Source organism: Myotis daubentonii, chromosome 6 (genome assembly GCF_963259705.1).
Source record: "Myotis daubentonii chromosome 6, mMyoDau2.1, whole genome shotgun sequence".
Lineage (NCBI taxonomy): Eukaryota > Metazoa > Chordata > Mammalia > Chiroptera > Vespertilionidae > Myotis > Myotis daubentonii.
The window spans coordinates 37083465-37096289 of record NC_081845.1 but is presented as its reverse complement, the minus strand read 5'-3'; the positions used below and the strand labels follow the sequence as shown (position 1 = coordinate 37096289).

At 43.0% G+C, this 12825-nt stretch overlaps 1 protein-coding gene across 5 annotated transcripts in view; it reads left to right on the top strand.

The window, feature by feature from the left end:
• GTF3C6 (general transcription factor IIIC subunit 6) overlaps positions 1 to 12825 on the top strand; it is a 41534-nt gene that overhangs the window by 21170 nt on the left and 7539 nt on the right. For 2 of the 5 annotated variants that reach the window (XM_059700700.1, XM_059700698.1), the window contains exons 1-4: positions 9789 to 9881; positions 9994 to 10074; positions 11251 to 11314; positions 11415 to 11459. In XM_059700700.1, coding sequence (XP_059556683.1) covers positions 9804 to 9881; positions 9994 to 10074; positions 11251 to 11314; positions 11415 to 11459 — 268 coding nt within the window. In that variant the 5' untranslated portion in view covers positions 9789 to 9803. Of the gene's footprint in view, positions 1 to 9500; positions 9583 to 9788; positions 9882 to 9993; positions 10075 to 11250; positions 11315 to 11414; positions 11460 to 12825 lie in introns of those variants that run through there. The other 3 variants (XM_059700702.1, XM_059700703.1, XM_059700701.1) reach the window with 3 other exon arrangements.

The following is a 12825-nucleotide window of genomic DNA, read 5'->3' as shown; positions in this document are numbered from 1 at the left end:
CCCTGCTCAGGCCTAATGCCTCTGGCTGAGGTGTCCGGCTCGGGCAGTGGGGATCCACAGCTGCAGCGGCCCCGCGATCGTGGGCTTCGCTTTAGGCCTTGGCCCTGCCCCCCAGCTCTTAGCTCCCCCCTGGGTTTCCGATCACTGTCAGTGGCAGGGGGCTTCTTCCTGCTTTCCCTTTCGCCTCCCTGCATTGTGCCTACATATGCAAATTAGCCGCCATCTTGTTGGCAGTTAACTGCCAATCTTAGTTGGCAGTTAACTGCCAATCTTAGTTGGCAGTTAATTTGCATATAGCCCTGATTAGCCAATGAAAAGGGTATCGTCGTACGCCAATTACCATTTTTCTCTTTTATTAGATAGGATTGATTTCAGAGAGGAAGGGAGAGGGAGATAGAGATAGAAACATCAATGATGAGAGAATCATTGATTGGCTGCCTCCTGGTCCCAACCCAGGCATATGCCCTGACCAGGAATTGAACCGTAACCTCCTGGTTCATTGGTCGATGCTCAACCACTGAGCCATGCCAGCCAGGCCTATTACCATTTTATTGTTCATATTTTTGATAATTTATTTTTCTTCTTCTTAGAGAAGACCCTTTAATACTTCTTGTAATATTGGTTTGGTGACAATGAACTCCTTTAGCTGTGTCTTGTCTGGGAAGTTCTTTATTCTTTGATTCTAAATGACAGTTTTGCTGGGTAGAATAATCTTAGCTGTAGGTCTTTGTTTTTCATCACTTTGAATATTTTATGCCAATTCCTTCTGGCCTGCAAAGTTCCTGTTGAGAACTAAGCTGACAGCTTTCTGGGAGTCATCTAGGCTCTTACTTGTAGTAATTTCGATTTTGCTCTTATCTGCTCCTCTTCTCTCTTCTCCTCATGCTACTCCATTTAATTAGAAGTCAATTCTATCACGTTATCATAAAGGCTAATGAACCCTAACTATAAATCATTGAATACTTCTCTAACTATAAATGTTGTCATGATGTTCGAAGCTGTCATTTACTTTTGACCTATACCAGTATTTCTCAAACTTTTTAATGAAAGTAGCTCTAACCCAGTGGTTCCCAATGTGGGGCACATGCCCCACAGGAGGGCAATTTGATTTTTAAGGGGGGCAATTCGAGAATGAGTTATTAACAGATTTTTTTTGCATTTTTTATGGTTCTAGGGGCCTCATATACAGTATATAAATATATATTGTGACATATTTATTTATTTCAGTTCTCTGTTATGTTTTGAAACTTTATTTGCTATTTTTTCATATCACTTTATATTATTTTTTAAAAACAATTTCTTAGTGATTTCTTCCTCAGTACTTCAGTTGCCCTTTTGTTCTTTTGTTTTTCTCTTTCATGGATGCCATGTTCTTTGGAAGCTTGTTTAGACCAAGTTAATGGCCTTTTAGGATTCCCCCAAGTGAATAGGAGCTCACTTTTTTAATAATAAGAATTATATGACACAGGGGCGGGGGCATCAGGATTTTAGAGATGCTTAGGTGGGGCATGGCCAAAAACAGGTTGGGAAACACTGGGTTAGAGTGTAGTTTACTATTCTGCACAGCATCGAGCTTTAAATTAGGACTTACTATAGACTAGCTGCTGGGTGTTCAGTGTGCAAACACGGTTTGTTTAACCACCAGATCTTGGAATGCTGTGTCAGTATTAAATTGCTTTCTTTTGGATTCAAAGTCCTCCAAAAATGATCATTTCAATCGTCTTTGCAATACCAAGTTACTGTCTAACAAACTGAAATAACTTTAGTTAGTAAGTTCTCAATATTGAATTGAATCTGACTGTTGGCAAATGGTTTACTGCTATAGTCATCTAGCACAATGGTTCTGAAAACATGTTCCACGGACCAGAAGCATCAGCAGCACCTGGGAACCTGTTAGTTAGAAAGGCAGATCGTCTGTGCTGTTCTATACCAGACCTGGCGAGTCAGAAACTCTGGCTTTGGGGCTGAGTAATCTGCCCTCCAGGTGATTCTGATGCAGCTGAAGTCTGAGAGCCACTGGTCCAACATTTCGTTTTCAGATTTAAAACAGAGTAAGAAAGGGATTTTTGCCCTGGCTGGTTTGGCTCAGTGGATAGAGCATTGGACTGTGGACTGGAAGGTCTCAGGTTTGATTCCGGTCAAGGGCACATGCTCGGGTTGCGGGCTCGACCCGCAGCAAGGGGCGTACAGGAGGCAGCTGAACAATGATACTCTCTCATCATTTCTACCTCTCTCTCCCTTCATTCCTGAAATCAATAAAAAAAAGGGGGGGAGGGATTTAAAAATACCTTAATGAATATAAACTGTTACTTAAAGAAAAATATTCATGCCCTGGCTCGTGTGGCTCAGTTGGAGTGTCATCCAGTACAAAATTCGATTCCTCATCAGAGCACATACCCAGGTTGCAGATTCGATCCCAGTTTGGGTGCATGCAGGAGGCAGCCAGTGGATGTTTCTCTCTCACACTGATGTTTCTCTCTCTCCCTCTCTCTAAAATCAACCAATAAATAAATAGCCCTGGTCAGTGTGGCTCAGTTGGTTGGTTGACATACCTACCATCCACCAAAAGGTTCCTTGGTTGGATTCCCCGTCAGGGCACGTACCAGAGTTTCTGGCTCAATCCCTGGTAGGAGGCATGCAGGAATAAGCTGAAGGATGTTCTGCTTTCACATCGCTCTCTCTTTCTCCCTCTTCTCTCCCTTCCTCTCTCTCTCTCTCTCTCTAAAAATCAATAAAAAAACATTGAAAATAGGTTCTTTTACTAGAATTCTGCTACTAAATATATTTTTCATGAGGCTCTTCTTAATTTAGGAAATGTGCTCTAAAGGAAGAGCAGATTAAACAATTTTTAATTCATTTGTCTCCTCCTAGTGGCAGGTTTTTAAGTATTGAATATAACACTCCATTTATATTTCTCAGAAATTATATTTCTGAATTTTTTCATGAGATCTCTCCTATTAACTACAATTAAAATCAATTGCCGCCCCGGTCGGTGTCGCTTAGGTGATTGAGCGTCATCCCATGCACCAAAAGTTTACTGGTTCTATTCCTGGTCAGGGCACATGCCCAGATTGCAGGCTGGATCCCAATCCCCAACGAATGTTTCTTTCTATCTCTCCTTTCCTTTCCCTGCCTCAAATCAATAAAAACATATATTTTAAAAACTCAATTGCTCTCTCCACTAAATTGAATATATTTTTCTCTATTAGATCCAACTGTGGCTGTACAAAACCTGCAATTTGTCTCTTACATGATTCTTTTAATTTACTGATTTTAGAGTAAGAGAAAGAGGAGAGAGAGGTAGGGAGAGAAAGAAGAGGGAGGAAGGGAGAGAGACAAACCTCGATTTGTTATTCCATTTATTTATGCATTCATTGGTTGCTTCTTTTATGTGCCCTGACTGGGATCAAACCCACAATATATATTTTATTGAATTCAGAGAGGAAGGGAGAGAGAGCCAGAGAAAGAGAGAGAGAGAAACATCAATGAGAGAGAATCATTGATCAGCTGCCTCTTGATGTCCCCTACTGGGGATCAAGCCAGAAACCCAGGCATGTACCCTGACTGGGAATTGAACCATGACCTCCTGGTTCATAGGTCCAAGCTCAACCACTGAGCCACAGCAGCTGGGCCAAACCTACAATTTTGGCATATTGGCATGAATCTCTAACCAACGGAGCTACCTGGCCAGGGCAAATCTCGTACTTTGAGTACTTTGAGCCCTTGGGCTCCCAAGGTGAACCTAGGGGTGAATAAATTCCTTTAACTCTTAAAACCAACAAGAGAAGGTTTGATTTTTTTCCTGAAAGATTTTATTGATATGGCATGATACTTTATGGAGATACTAATGCCCTACATTTTCCCCTTTATTTCTTCCAAGCAGGTAGCCAGCCCATTTGTATTCCTCTGTCTGGGATGTCTATAGAATGGAAAGCTGAAGCTACTGGAAGATCGTGTCTTTTCCTATCTATTGTTAGTTTTAGCTCATTGAGGAAATTATGCTTGATGTTTGAGAGGGAAAAAGAGACAGGTGTCTTTATTTAAAACAGAAGGGAAAAAAATGGAGATATCCATAGGTTGTGAAGGAGTATAAATTGGTTTGCCCTCAGTCTCCTGGCAGCCCCCGGAGAGGTGCCAGGATCTATGGTCTGCTTAGAAAAGCTAGACATCAAGGTTCCCAAACATAGGAACCCCATGCTCTGTGGAAACGAGTCCCTGCACTTCAAGAATGTGTAGCTTTAACCATGGGAATCTCAGCAGTAACCAATGTGGGCTGAAGATTGGAGAGGTCTCTCCAAATACTATGTATGATTTGGGGGTATTACTCAGAGGAAATTGAGAAATTAAATTTTCCTGCCATCAATCAAGTTTAATTCCATTTAAAGAAAATAAACATGGTTTTTCTTATATACCCAAGTTTGTGGTTGCAATTCACTTACTAGGAACTACAACAAAGAACAAAGTGAAAAGAGATGTGGAATACAGCTGTTACCAGAATGAAGGGTCCATTTGCCTGTGTGCATCAAAGCCCAATAAGACGCGAAAAAAGAGTTTGTAGCCAAGAAAGTAAGGATTTATTAAGGAGATGGCGCCATGCCCGAGTCACAGGTAGCTCATGCTCAAAGACCTGGCTCCCTGATGGCTTCCAAGAGATGGGTTATATAGGGGGCAAATAATTAATCATGGTGACTAATAGAATTAGTCATTGTGGTCTCTGTGATTGGTTGGTGCTAGGATAGTGGGTAATTGATCATTGTATCTAGTCCTCATATCAGCCATGGAGTTGTTCTGTCCAATTTTGCTAAGATTTGTTCTGTGGGATCATTTTGCTTTCCTGGGTCTGGAGCTACAACACAACTGAGGCCAAGATATTATGTTTAGCTTGACTGAAAACTGTCTCAATAGTCACTGATTATCAGAGAGATGCAAATTAAAACAACAATGCAGTATCACCTCACACCTGTCAGAATAGCTACCATCGACAAATCAACAAATGACACGTGTTGGCGAGGATGTGGAGAAAAGGAACCCTAGTACACTGCTGGCAAGAATGCAGACTGGTGCAGCCACAATGGAAAACAGTATGGAGTTTCCTCAAAAAATTAAATATGGAACTGCTATTTGACCCAGTGATCCCACTTCAAGGAATATATCCTAAGAAAACCGAAGCACCAATCAGAAATAATGATTACACCCCTATGTTCATAGCAGCACAATTTACAATAGCTAAGATCTGGAAACAGCCCAAGTGCCCATCAGTAGACGAGTGGATAAAAAAGCTGTGGTACATTTACACCATGGAATACTATGAGGCAGTAAAAAAGAAGAATCTCTTACCCTTTGAGACAGCATGGAGGGACCTGGAGAGTATCATGCTAAGTGAAATAAGTCAGAGAAAGACACATATCACATGATTGCACTCCTATGTGGAATCTAAGTAACAAAATTAACTGCTGAACGGAGTGGATCCAGAGACATGGAACAGGGTGCAGAATCTCAGAGGGGAGGCGGGAGAGGGTGAGTCGGCAGGAGGTAAACAACCAAAGACCTTGTATGCATATTTGCACATAGATAATAGAAGGCCTGGGATAGGGGGACGGGGGAGGGGGCAGGCTGGAGGGGGTCAATGGGGGAAAAAGGGGGTATATGTAATATTTAAAAAATTATTTAAAAAAAAAACTGTCTCAATAGTCAATAGATCCGGGACCTTGTTTCTAAGACAACTGGATGATGACCAGAACCTCATTGTCCTGGGGGCTTAATGATTAAGCAAGGGAGAGGGAGGTGGGTAAGTCAAGGTGAGGCTAGTTTGAGTCAAAGGAAAAAAAACAAACAAAATAAAAGGCCAAATTAAAGAAAATAAGGATTCTACCCAGGCCAGGTAGCTCAGTTGGTTAGAGCATCATCCCTGTCCTGATAGACCAAGGTTGTGGGTTTGATCCTCTATTAAGGTTGGATGCTCCATCTCATTCCTCTGACTCCAGCTAGCCTGATGCAGGGGTTGGCATCTCACTTGATCTTTTAAGATCTCTGGCTTTCCCAGTAAAGATAACAGTATAGAGGAATGAGTCAGACAGGCAAGTTTCCTAATTTTCTGTCTCAGATTCCTAATGTATAAAATGGAAGTTAGACTAAGGAGGACTGATAGGGTGTATGTACTGGTAAAACCATGCCAGCTATTAAATTATTGAAACTTCACTATCAGTCAGTGAAAAGAAACTGCCTCAAGCCTCTAGCTGGCTCTACACATTATCCAGTTTCCCATGACCTTACTCCAGCATGGCTGAGTGTTGGGCCCTACTAGTCATTCAATATTTTGAATATCATGCTTCATAAGTATTACCTCATGAGACTGTTCATGATGCCTAAAGAGGGTCCAGTGAAAAGAAGCTAATGACACTTGATCCTTACGAGCTCCTTCCAAACCCCAGACATGGGTCCTTAAACCTTTTTTTTAAATTTTAATCCAGGACCAAATTATATTTCTGCTATGTAGCTTCCATGGTATCTGGCCCTGATCTGGCCTTCAAAGATTTTTCTTCAATCACCCAAGCAATTTCGTTTTCCCTGTTCAGTTTAAAACTAGCTACTTTTACTATTGTTAGTTCGTTTTTTTTTAAAAAGACATGTATATATATATTGATTTCAGAGAGAGGAATGGAAATGGAGAGAGATAGAAACATCAATGATGAGAGAGAACATGTTGACATGCTTTAATCTCACTATAAAATAAAGCCTAGGCTTGCTGGCTGGGTCTTTCTGTGACCTCATCCAGGCATGGGAGATGCACTGAGCCCCAGCTGTATTCTCTTGTCTGTCTTCTTTAATCCTTCACCGCCCCTCCTCAGGCTCACCGAACCCTTGGCTCTGCTGGCACAGCACACATCTCATATAAATGGAGTCATTCAACATGTGGGCTTTTGTGAATGGTTTCTTAAAGTAATGTTTTCAAGTTCAACAATGCTGTAGCATGTTATGTCATTCCTTTTTTATTGCTGAATATGATTCTATTATATAGGCATACCACATTTTTATCGCTTCTACTTTTAAGCAAAGATAATAAAGATAATTTAGTCTTTTTAAGCTGGCATCTGGACCTTATCTTTTTAAAAAATATATATTTTATTGATTTTTTACAGAGGGGAAGGGAGAGGGATAGAAAGTTAGAAACATCGATGAGAGAGAAACATCGATCAGCTGCCTCCTGCACACTCCTACTGGGGATGTGCCTGAAACCAAGGTACATGCCCTTGACTGGAATCGAATCTGGGACCCTTCAGTCCACAGGCTGATGCTCTATCCACTGAGCCAAACAGATTAGGGCTGGACCTTATCTTTTTTTAGGATTGAGAGTAAACCTATTAAGAACAAACTCTGACTATGTATCATGGAAACTCCTCCCAATCACCAAAAGGTTTCTTTTTCGCCCTCTTTCAAAGCCAATGTTGAAGAGTTATTCTGCCCAATAAGTTCCTGTTTTCTGTCTGAGAGTGGTTTCAACCTTTAAGTGAATTTTCAAAGGGCATGAGCTCTAGGCCATGAAGCCAGTACTATAATGTCTTCTTTCCTTCCAAGGGGATGTTTCTGCAGTCTGAGTGCTATGTGAAAATTACTTTACAGATTTGGTATACATGTTTTTGTAAATACCTAGAATATGTATGGAAATCCCATGTACATGAGAGACACAGAGACACTGCCCCCACCCCGCTCCACACACACACATACAGGACAGATTCAGAGATAGAAAGGGGGATTGAGGTATACAAGGGGGATGAGCTTGGGATGAAGTACAGTGCCCCGGGGGCTTCAAAGGGGGCAAGATAAGAAGAGCAGATATTTAGTAAATAAAAGCTTCCCTGCCATATAGGTAGGGTCAGAACGGTTACCACTGATAACATATTATGGGTAAGCCCCTAATTCAAGCTCTTCTAGGTAAAGAAGTTTCTCTTGAGGCTGAAGCTAAAATTGCCTTTAGCTCAACAATCTGCATTCCACAGAAACACATCTTTAGGTAGCTCATTCTGCACCCCTACTAGTTCATTGAAATGTGCTCTTAATTTGGCTCAGGATACATGTAAATTGAGGATTAGTGCTCACATGATATTGTCACATAAGACCGACTATACCTGCGGAGAGTTTTTATAAGAATTTGAGCCAAACTGATGCCATATGCCAGGGAGCAAGATCTCAAATGCTCCAGAGAATACTTTTTTTTTTATGCATTTGATTAAGGAGGGAACTAAGAACAGTTACAAGGACGTGGGAGAAGGCAATGCAGGGATTGGATTACAGGATAGTTAAGATTGTGTACTCTCTTGAGGGTGACTACTGCTTATTTCAGAAGTGTGTTAACCTAGTCAGTGGATCTCAACCTTCTGGCCCTTTAAATACAGTTCCTCATGTTGTGACCCAACCATAAAATTATTTTCATTGCTACTTCATAACTGTAATGTTGCTACTATTATGAATCGTAATGTAAATATCTGATATGCAGGATGGTCTTAGGCGACCCCTGTGAAAGGGTCGTTGGACCGCCAAAGGGGTCTCTACCCACAGGTTGAGAACCGCTGAGTCATAGGGGTGCACAGAAACAATGGGCAGGGCTTGCTTGAAGCGAATACAGGCCTCTACTAAATAAAGTTATATGCCTGGGGTGTGACCAGCCACCTTGACACGCCCCGTTAGTAATTTTCAATCAGATCACCCTATTAAGTTACTTTCTTTTTTCCCTCCAAATATTAAGAATTTATTCCAAAGAAAGCAGGCTCAGCTAACACAGCCTCTGCACGCCCCTGCAGATGGTGGTTTCCTTGCTTGCACTCCTCCACCCCCTCTCCCTCGGGGGTCCCTCTCCGCCCACCTGGGGCGGGGCCTGCGCGATGGATCCCTGGGTCCCAGGGCCCCCAAGCCAGCCAGGACCCGGCTTCTGCTCTCCAGAAAGGAACAAGGAGCCCCGTGGGTGTGTGTCTCAGTGGTTGAGCATCCACCTATGAACCAGAAGGTCTGGGTTGGATTCCCTGTCAGGGCACATGCCCAGGTTGCAAGCGATCTCCAGTAGGGGGCATGCCAGAGGCAGCTGATGAATCATGGATGTTTTTCTCTCTCCCTCTCTAAAATCAATAAAAATATAAATAACTAAAAGAAAGAAAAGAACAGGCATGGAACCGGCTTCCACCTGGGCACGGGATGACCACCCTGCCGCCTGCAAGGAGCGGTTTAGGGGCCTGAGCAGCAGCAGGACCGGAGGGGCGGGCGCTGCCCGGACTCAAGATGGCGACCGTGGTGGGCGTGGCCATCCCCTGGGGCCGTGGGGAGGAGTGGTATCGGCGGCGGTGGGCGTGGCCATCCCCTGGGGCCGTGGGGAGGAGTGGAATCGGCAGCGGTGGGCGTGGCCAATCGCTTGGGGTCGTGGGGAGGAGTGGTATCGGCGGCGGTGGGCGTGGCCATCCCTGGGGCCGTGGGGAGGAGTGGAATCGGCGGCAGTGGGCGTGGCCATCCACTGGGGGCCGTGGGAGGGGTGGGATCATGGCCGCCGCGGTGGAGCGGAGTTCCCCGGACGAGGAGGAGGAGGTAGGGGAAGCAGTGAAGGCTACGAAGGAAGCCTGTGCGAGGGGCGGTGGCGGTGAGGGCCGCGCTGGCAGCGGGTGGGGAAGGGGTCGGGTGCGGCAGCAGCTCGGAGCCCCCACGAGCGCCTCGCCCGCTTCTTGCCCCTGGGGTTGCGGGCGGGGGCTGGAGGCCCGGGGGAGGGGCGGAGGGGGCTCGGGGGAGCTGGCCGCAGCCCCGACTGCAGCAGTCTGGTCTGAATGGGGAAGTGGAGGAAGTCGCTTTGGGAAACGGCGCTCGCTTCCTCTCCTCGAAAGCAAGACCTAGTTTTCACGGAGGTGGGGTCGTTGCCGGGGTCGTTGCCGTGGGGGTGTGGGGGTGCGCCTGGTAACTGCCTCTTCCTGCACAGCACCCGCGTGCTAGCGTGTTAACCCCTCCTTCTCCCACCAGGAGCAGCTGGTTCTGGTGGAATTGTCAGGAATTATTGATTCAGACTTTCTCTCAAAATGTGAAAATAAATGCAAGATTTTGGTGAGTCTTCTGGAATTGGGGAGTGGTTGTAGATTTTCATAAATTTAGAACAAGAATGAATGGTGAACTTTGGGGACTGATACATTAATTCCACGTTACAAAGCAGTGAACTCTAAAGACAATCGTAGAGGTACCGGGGACTGTGGGAGCAGGTGGGAGAAGGTGCCTAACTCTGCTTGAGTGTCTGGATGTATGGCTGCAGAGAGTTGAAGATTTGGAGGAAGTGGCATTTTGATATTTAGAAAAAAATGCATGGTTTTAGATAGATAGTGAGGTGGGAGAGAGGATAATGCGATATGCACACACAGGTGAAATGTGGAGGAGGGAGAGAAGGTACCTACTAAGAAAAGACTTCAAAGACCTCACACTCTGCTGTCTTGAGCTATTGTATTCTGCGTTACCACCTGTTTTATCACTTTGCTTTAAAATCTTGGAGCAACTGTTGACCGTACTCCCCTGCTCTTAGGCTGACTTGAAGAGCATGTTGACCGAAATAGACCTATTTCTTGGGTGGTCTTCAGGCTGGAGCTGCGGGGGTCAGAGCAGTGCTTGCCAGGACACCAGCTCTAGACGCCAGCACAGGTGTGGGGCACCTTTTTTCAGCCAAGGGCCATGTGGATATTTATAACAACATTCGGGGGCCATACAAAATTATCAACTTAAAATTTAGCCTGCTATATTTGGCCAAACATTTCATTAACTCACCCTAAGTCTTGGCAAAACCAGACCAAATGATTTTGAGGGCCCACCGTCCGGACTTCCCCACCCCTGCTCTTGGTAGCAAGGTTACGTGTGGAAGGCTTTTTCTTTCTTTTTTAAAAATTGAGATATAATTAACATACAACTTTATATTAGTTTCAGGGGTATGACATAATGATTCAGTATTTGTACGTATTGTGAAATAATGATCACCCCCACTAAGTCTAGTTAACATCCGTCATCACACATAGTTATAAATTTTACTTTTTTGTGATGAGAACTTTTAAGATTTATTCTCTTAGCAAGTTTCAAAGACAATAGAGTTTTATTAACTGTAGTCATTAGGCTGTATGTTACATCCCCAGGATTTATTTATTTCATAATTGGAAGTTTGTATCTTTTGACCACCTTCACCCATTTTACCCAACCTCTGAGGCTTTTTCTAATGATTTTTTATGATCCTGTATTCTGATGTAGGGAATTGACACTGAGAGGCCCATTCTGCAAGTGGACAGCTATGTATTTGCTGGAGAGTATGAAGGTAGGAGGAGGTCAGATAGATGAAACTCCTTTTTAAAAATGCTTTTCAGAGAATGTAGCTCTGTTATTTCTTAACAAGTTACCTTTAAATTTTTCCACAGACACTCTTGGGACCTGTGTTATATTTGAAGAAAATGTTGAACATGGTAAGTGATTTGTGGTGACTCTTTTTACTACGAAATACTTAAAACATGTATGTACAGTGAATATTAAAATTAAACATTTTATATTCTCATTGTCTAGCTGTATCAAATTCTACCATTTTGCCAGATAGATAGAAAGCATTCCAGATACTTTTGAAGCCGCTTGTATACCCCTCTCCAAATTTATTCTCTCCCTCTGTCCTCAGACAGTCATTTACCTTAAGTTGCCGTTTCTCTTTCCTATACCTGATTTTTTTTTTTTAATATCTTATTGATTTTGTTACAGAGAGGAAGGGAGAGGGATAGTTAGAAACATCGATGAGAGAGAAATATCCATCAGCTGCCTCCTGCACACCCCCTACTGGGGATGTGCCCGCAACCAAGGTACATACCCTTGACCGGAATCGAACCTGGGACCCTTGAGTCCGCATGCCGACGCTCTAACCACAGAGCCAAACCAGCCAGGGCTCCTATACCTGATTTTATATTACATATGTATGTATGCACAAAAAATAACATTTTTTGTATAAATTTTATATTAATTTTTAGACTTTATATAAAGGGTGTCCCAAAATTCATGCAAGAAGGAGTTTTGATAGAAAATACAGGTTTATTATTAAAAATTGTAAATTTTTTATTGATTCATAAAGTTTATAGTATAGGGTTATATATGGAATAGCACATCGGGTAAACGGCCTCCACAGCTTTGCTGGCATATATGGTCTTCATTGGTCTTCATTGTCTCTGCTCCTGGGCCATAATTGGTACTTGGTAATGCTTATCAAATTGAAAGGATTGAAATCAAAGGGCAACAGATACTAGAATCTGATTCAATAAACCAAGTAAAATTAGGCTTTTATTTTATTTTTTTATTTTATTGTTTTATTGCTTAAAGTATTACAAAGAGTATTACATATGTCTCCTTTTTTTCCCACCCTTGACAATCCCCTGGCCTCCTCTACCCCCCAGTGTCTTATGTCCATTGTAGGCTTTTATTTTTTGTTGTTGTTGTTAATGCTCACGCAAAATTCAAATCTTGCAGGAATTTTGGGACACCCTTTAAATTATAGCATATTATGCATATCATTCTATAATCTTTAATTAGAGATATGTTTTGAGACTTATACATACTGATATATATAACTCTGTTTTCCCTGTTTCTTAGTATTCCATTTGTGACTATACCACAATTTATTCTCCAGTTAACAGACATGTTGGTTGTTTCCATTATTACCAGTAATCCTATATAATAAAAGGGTAATATGCAGATTGACCCTAACAGCAGAACGACTGGGAATGACTGGTCACTATGACACACACTGACCACCAGGGGGCAGATGCTCAATGCAGGAGCTGCCCCCTGGTGGTC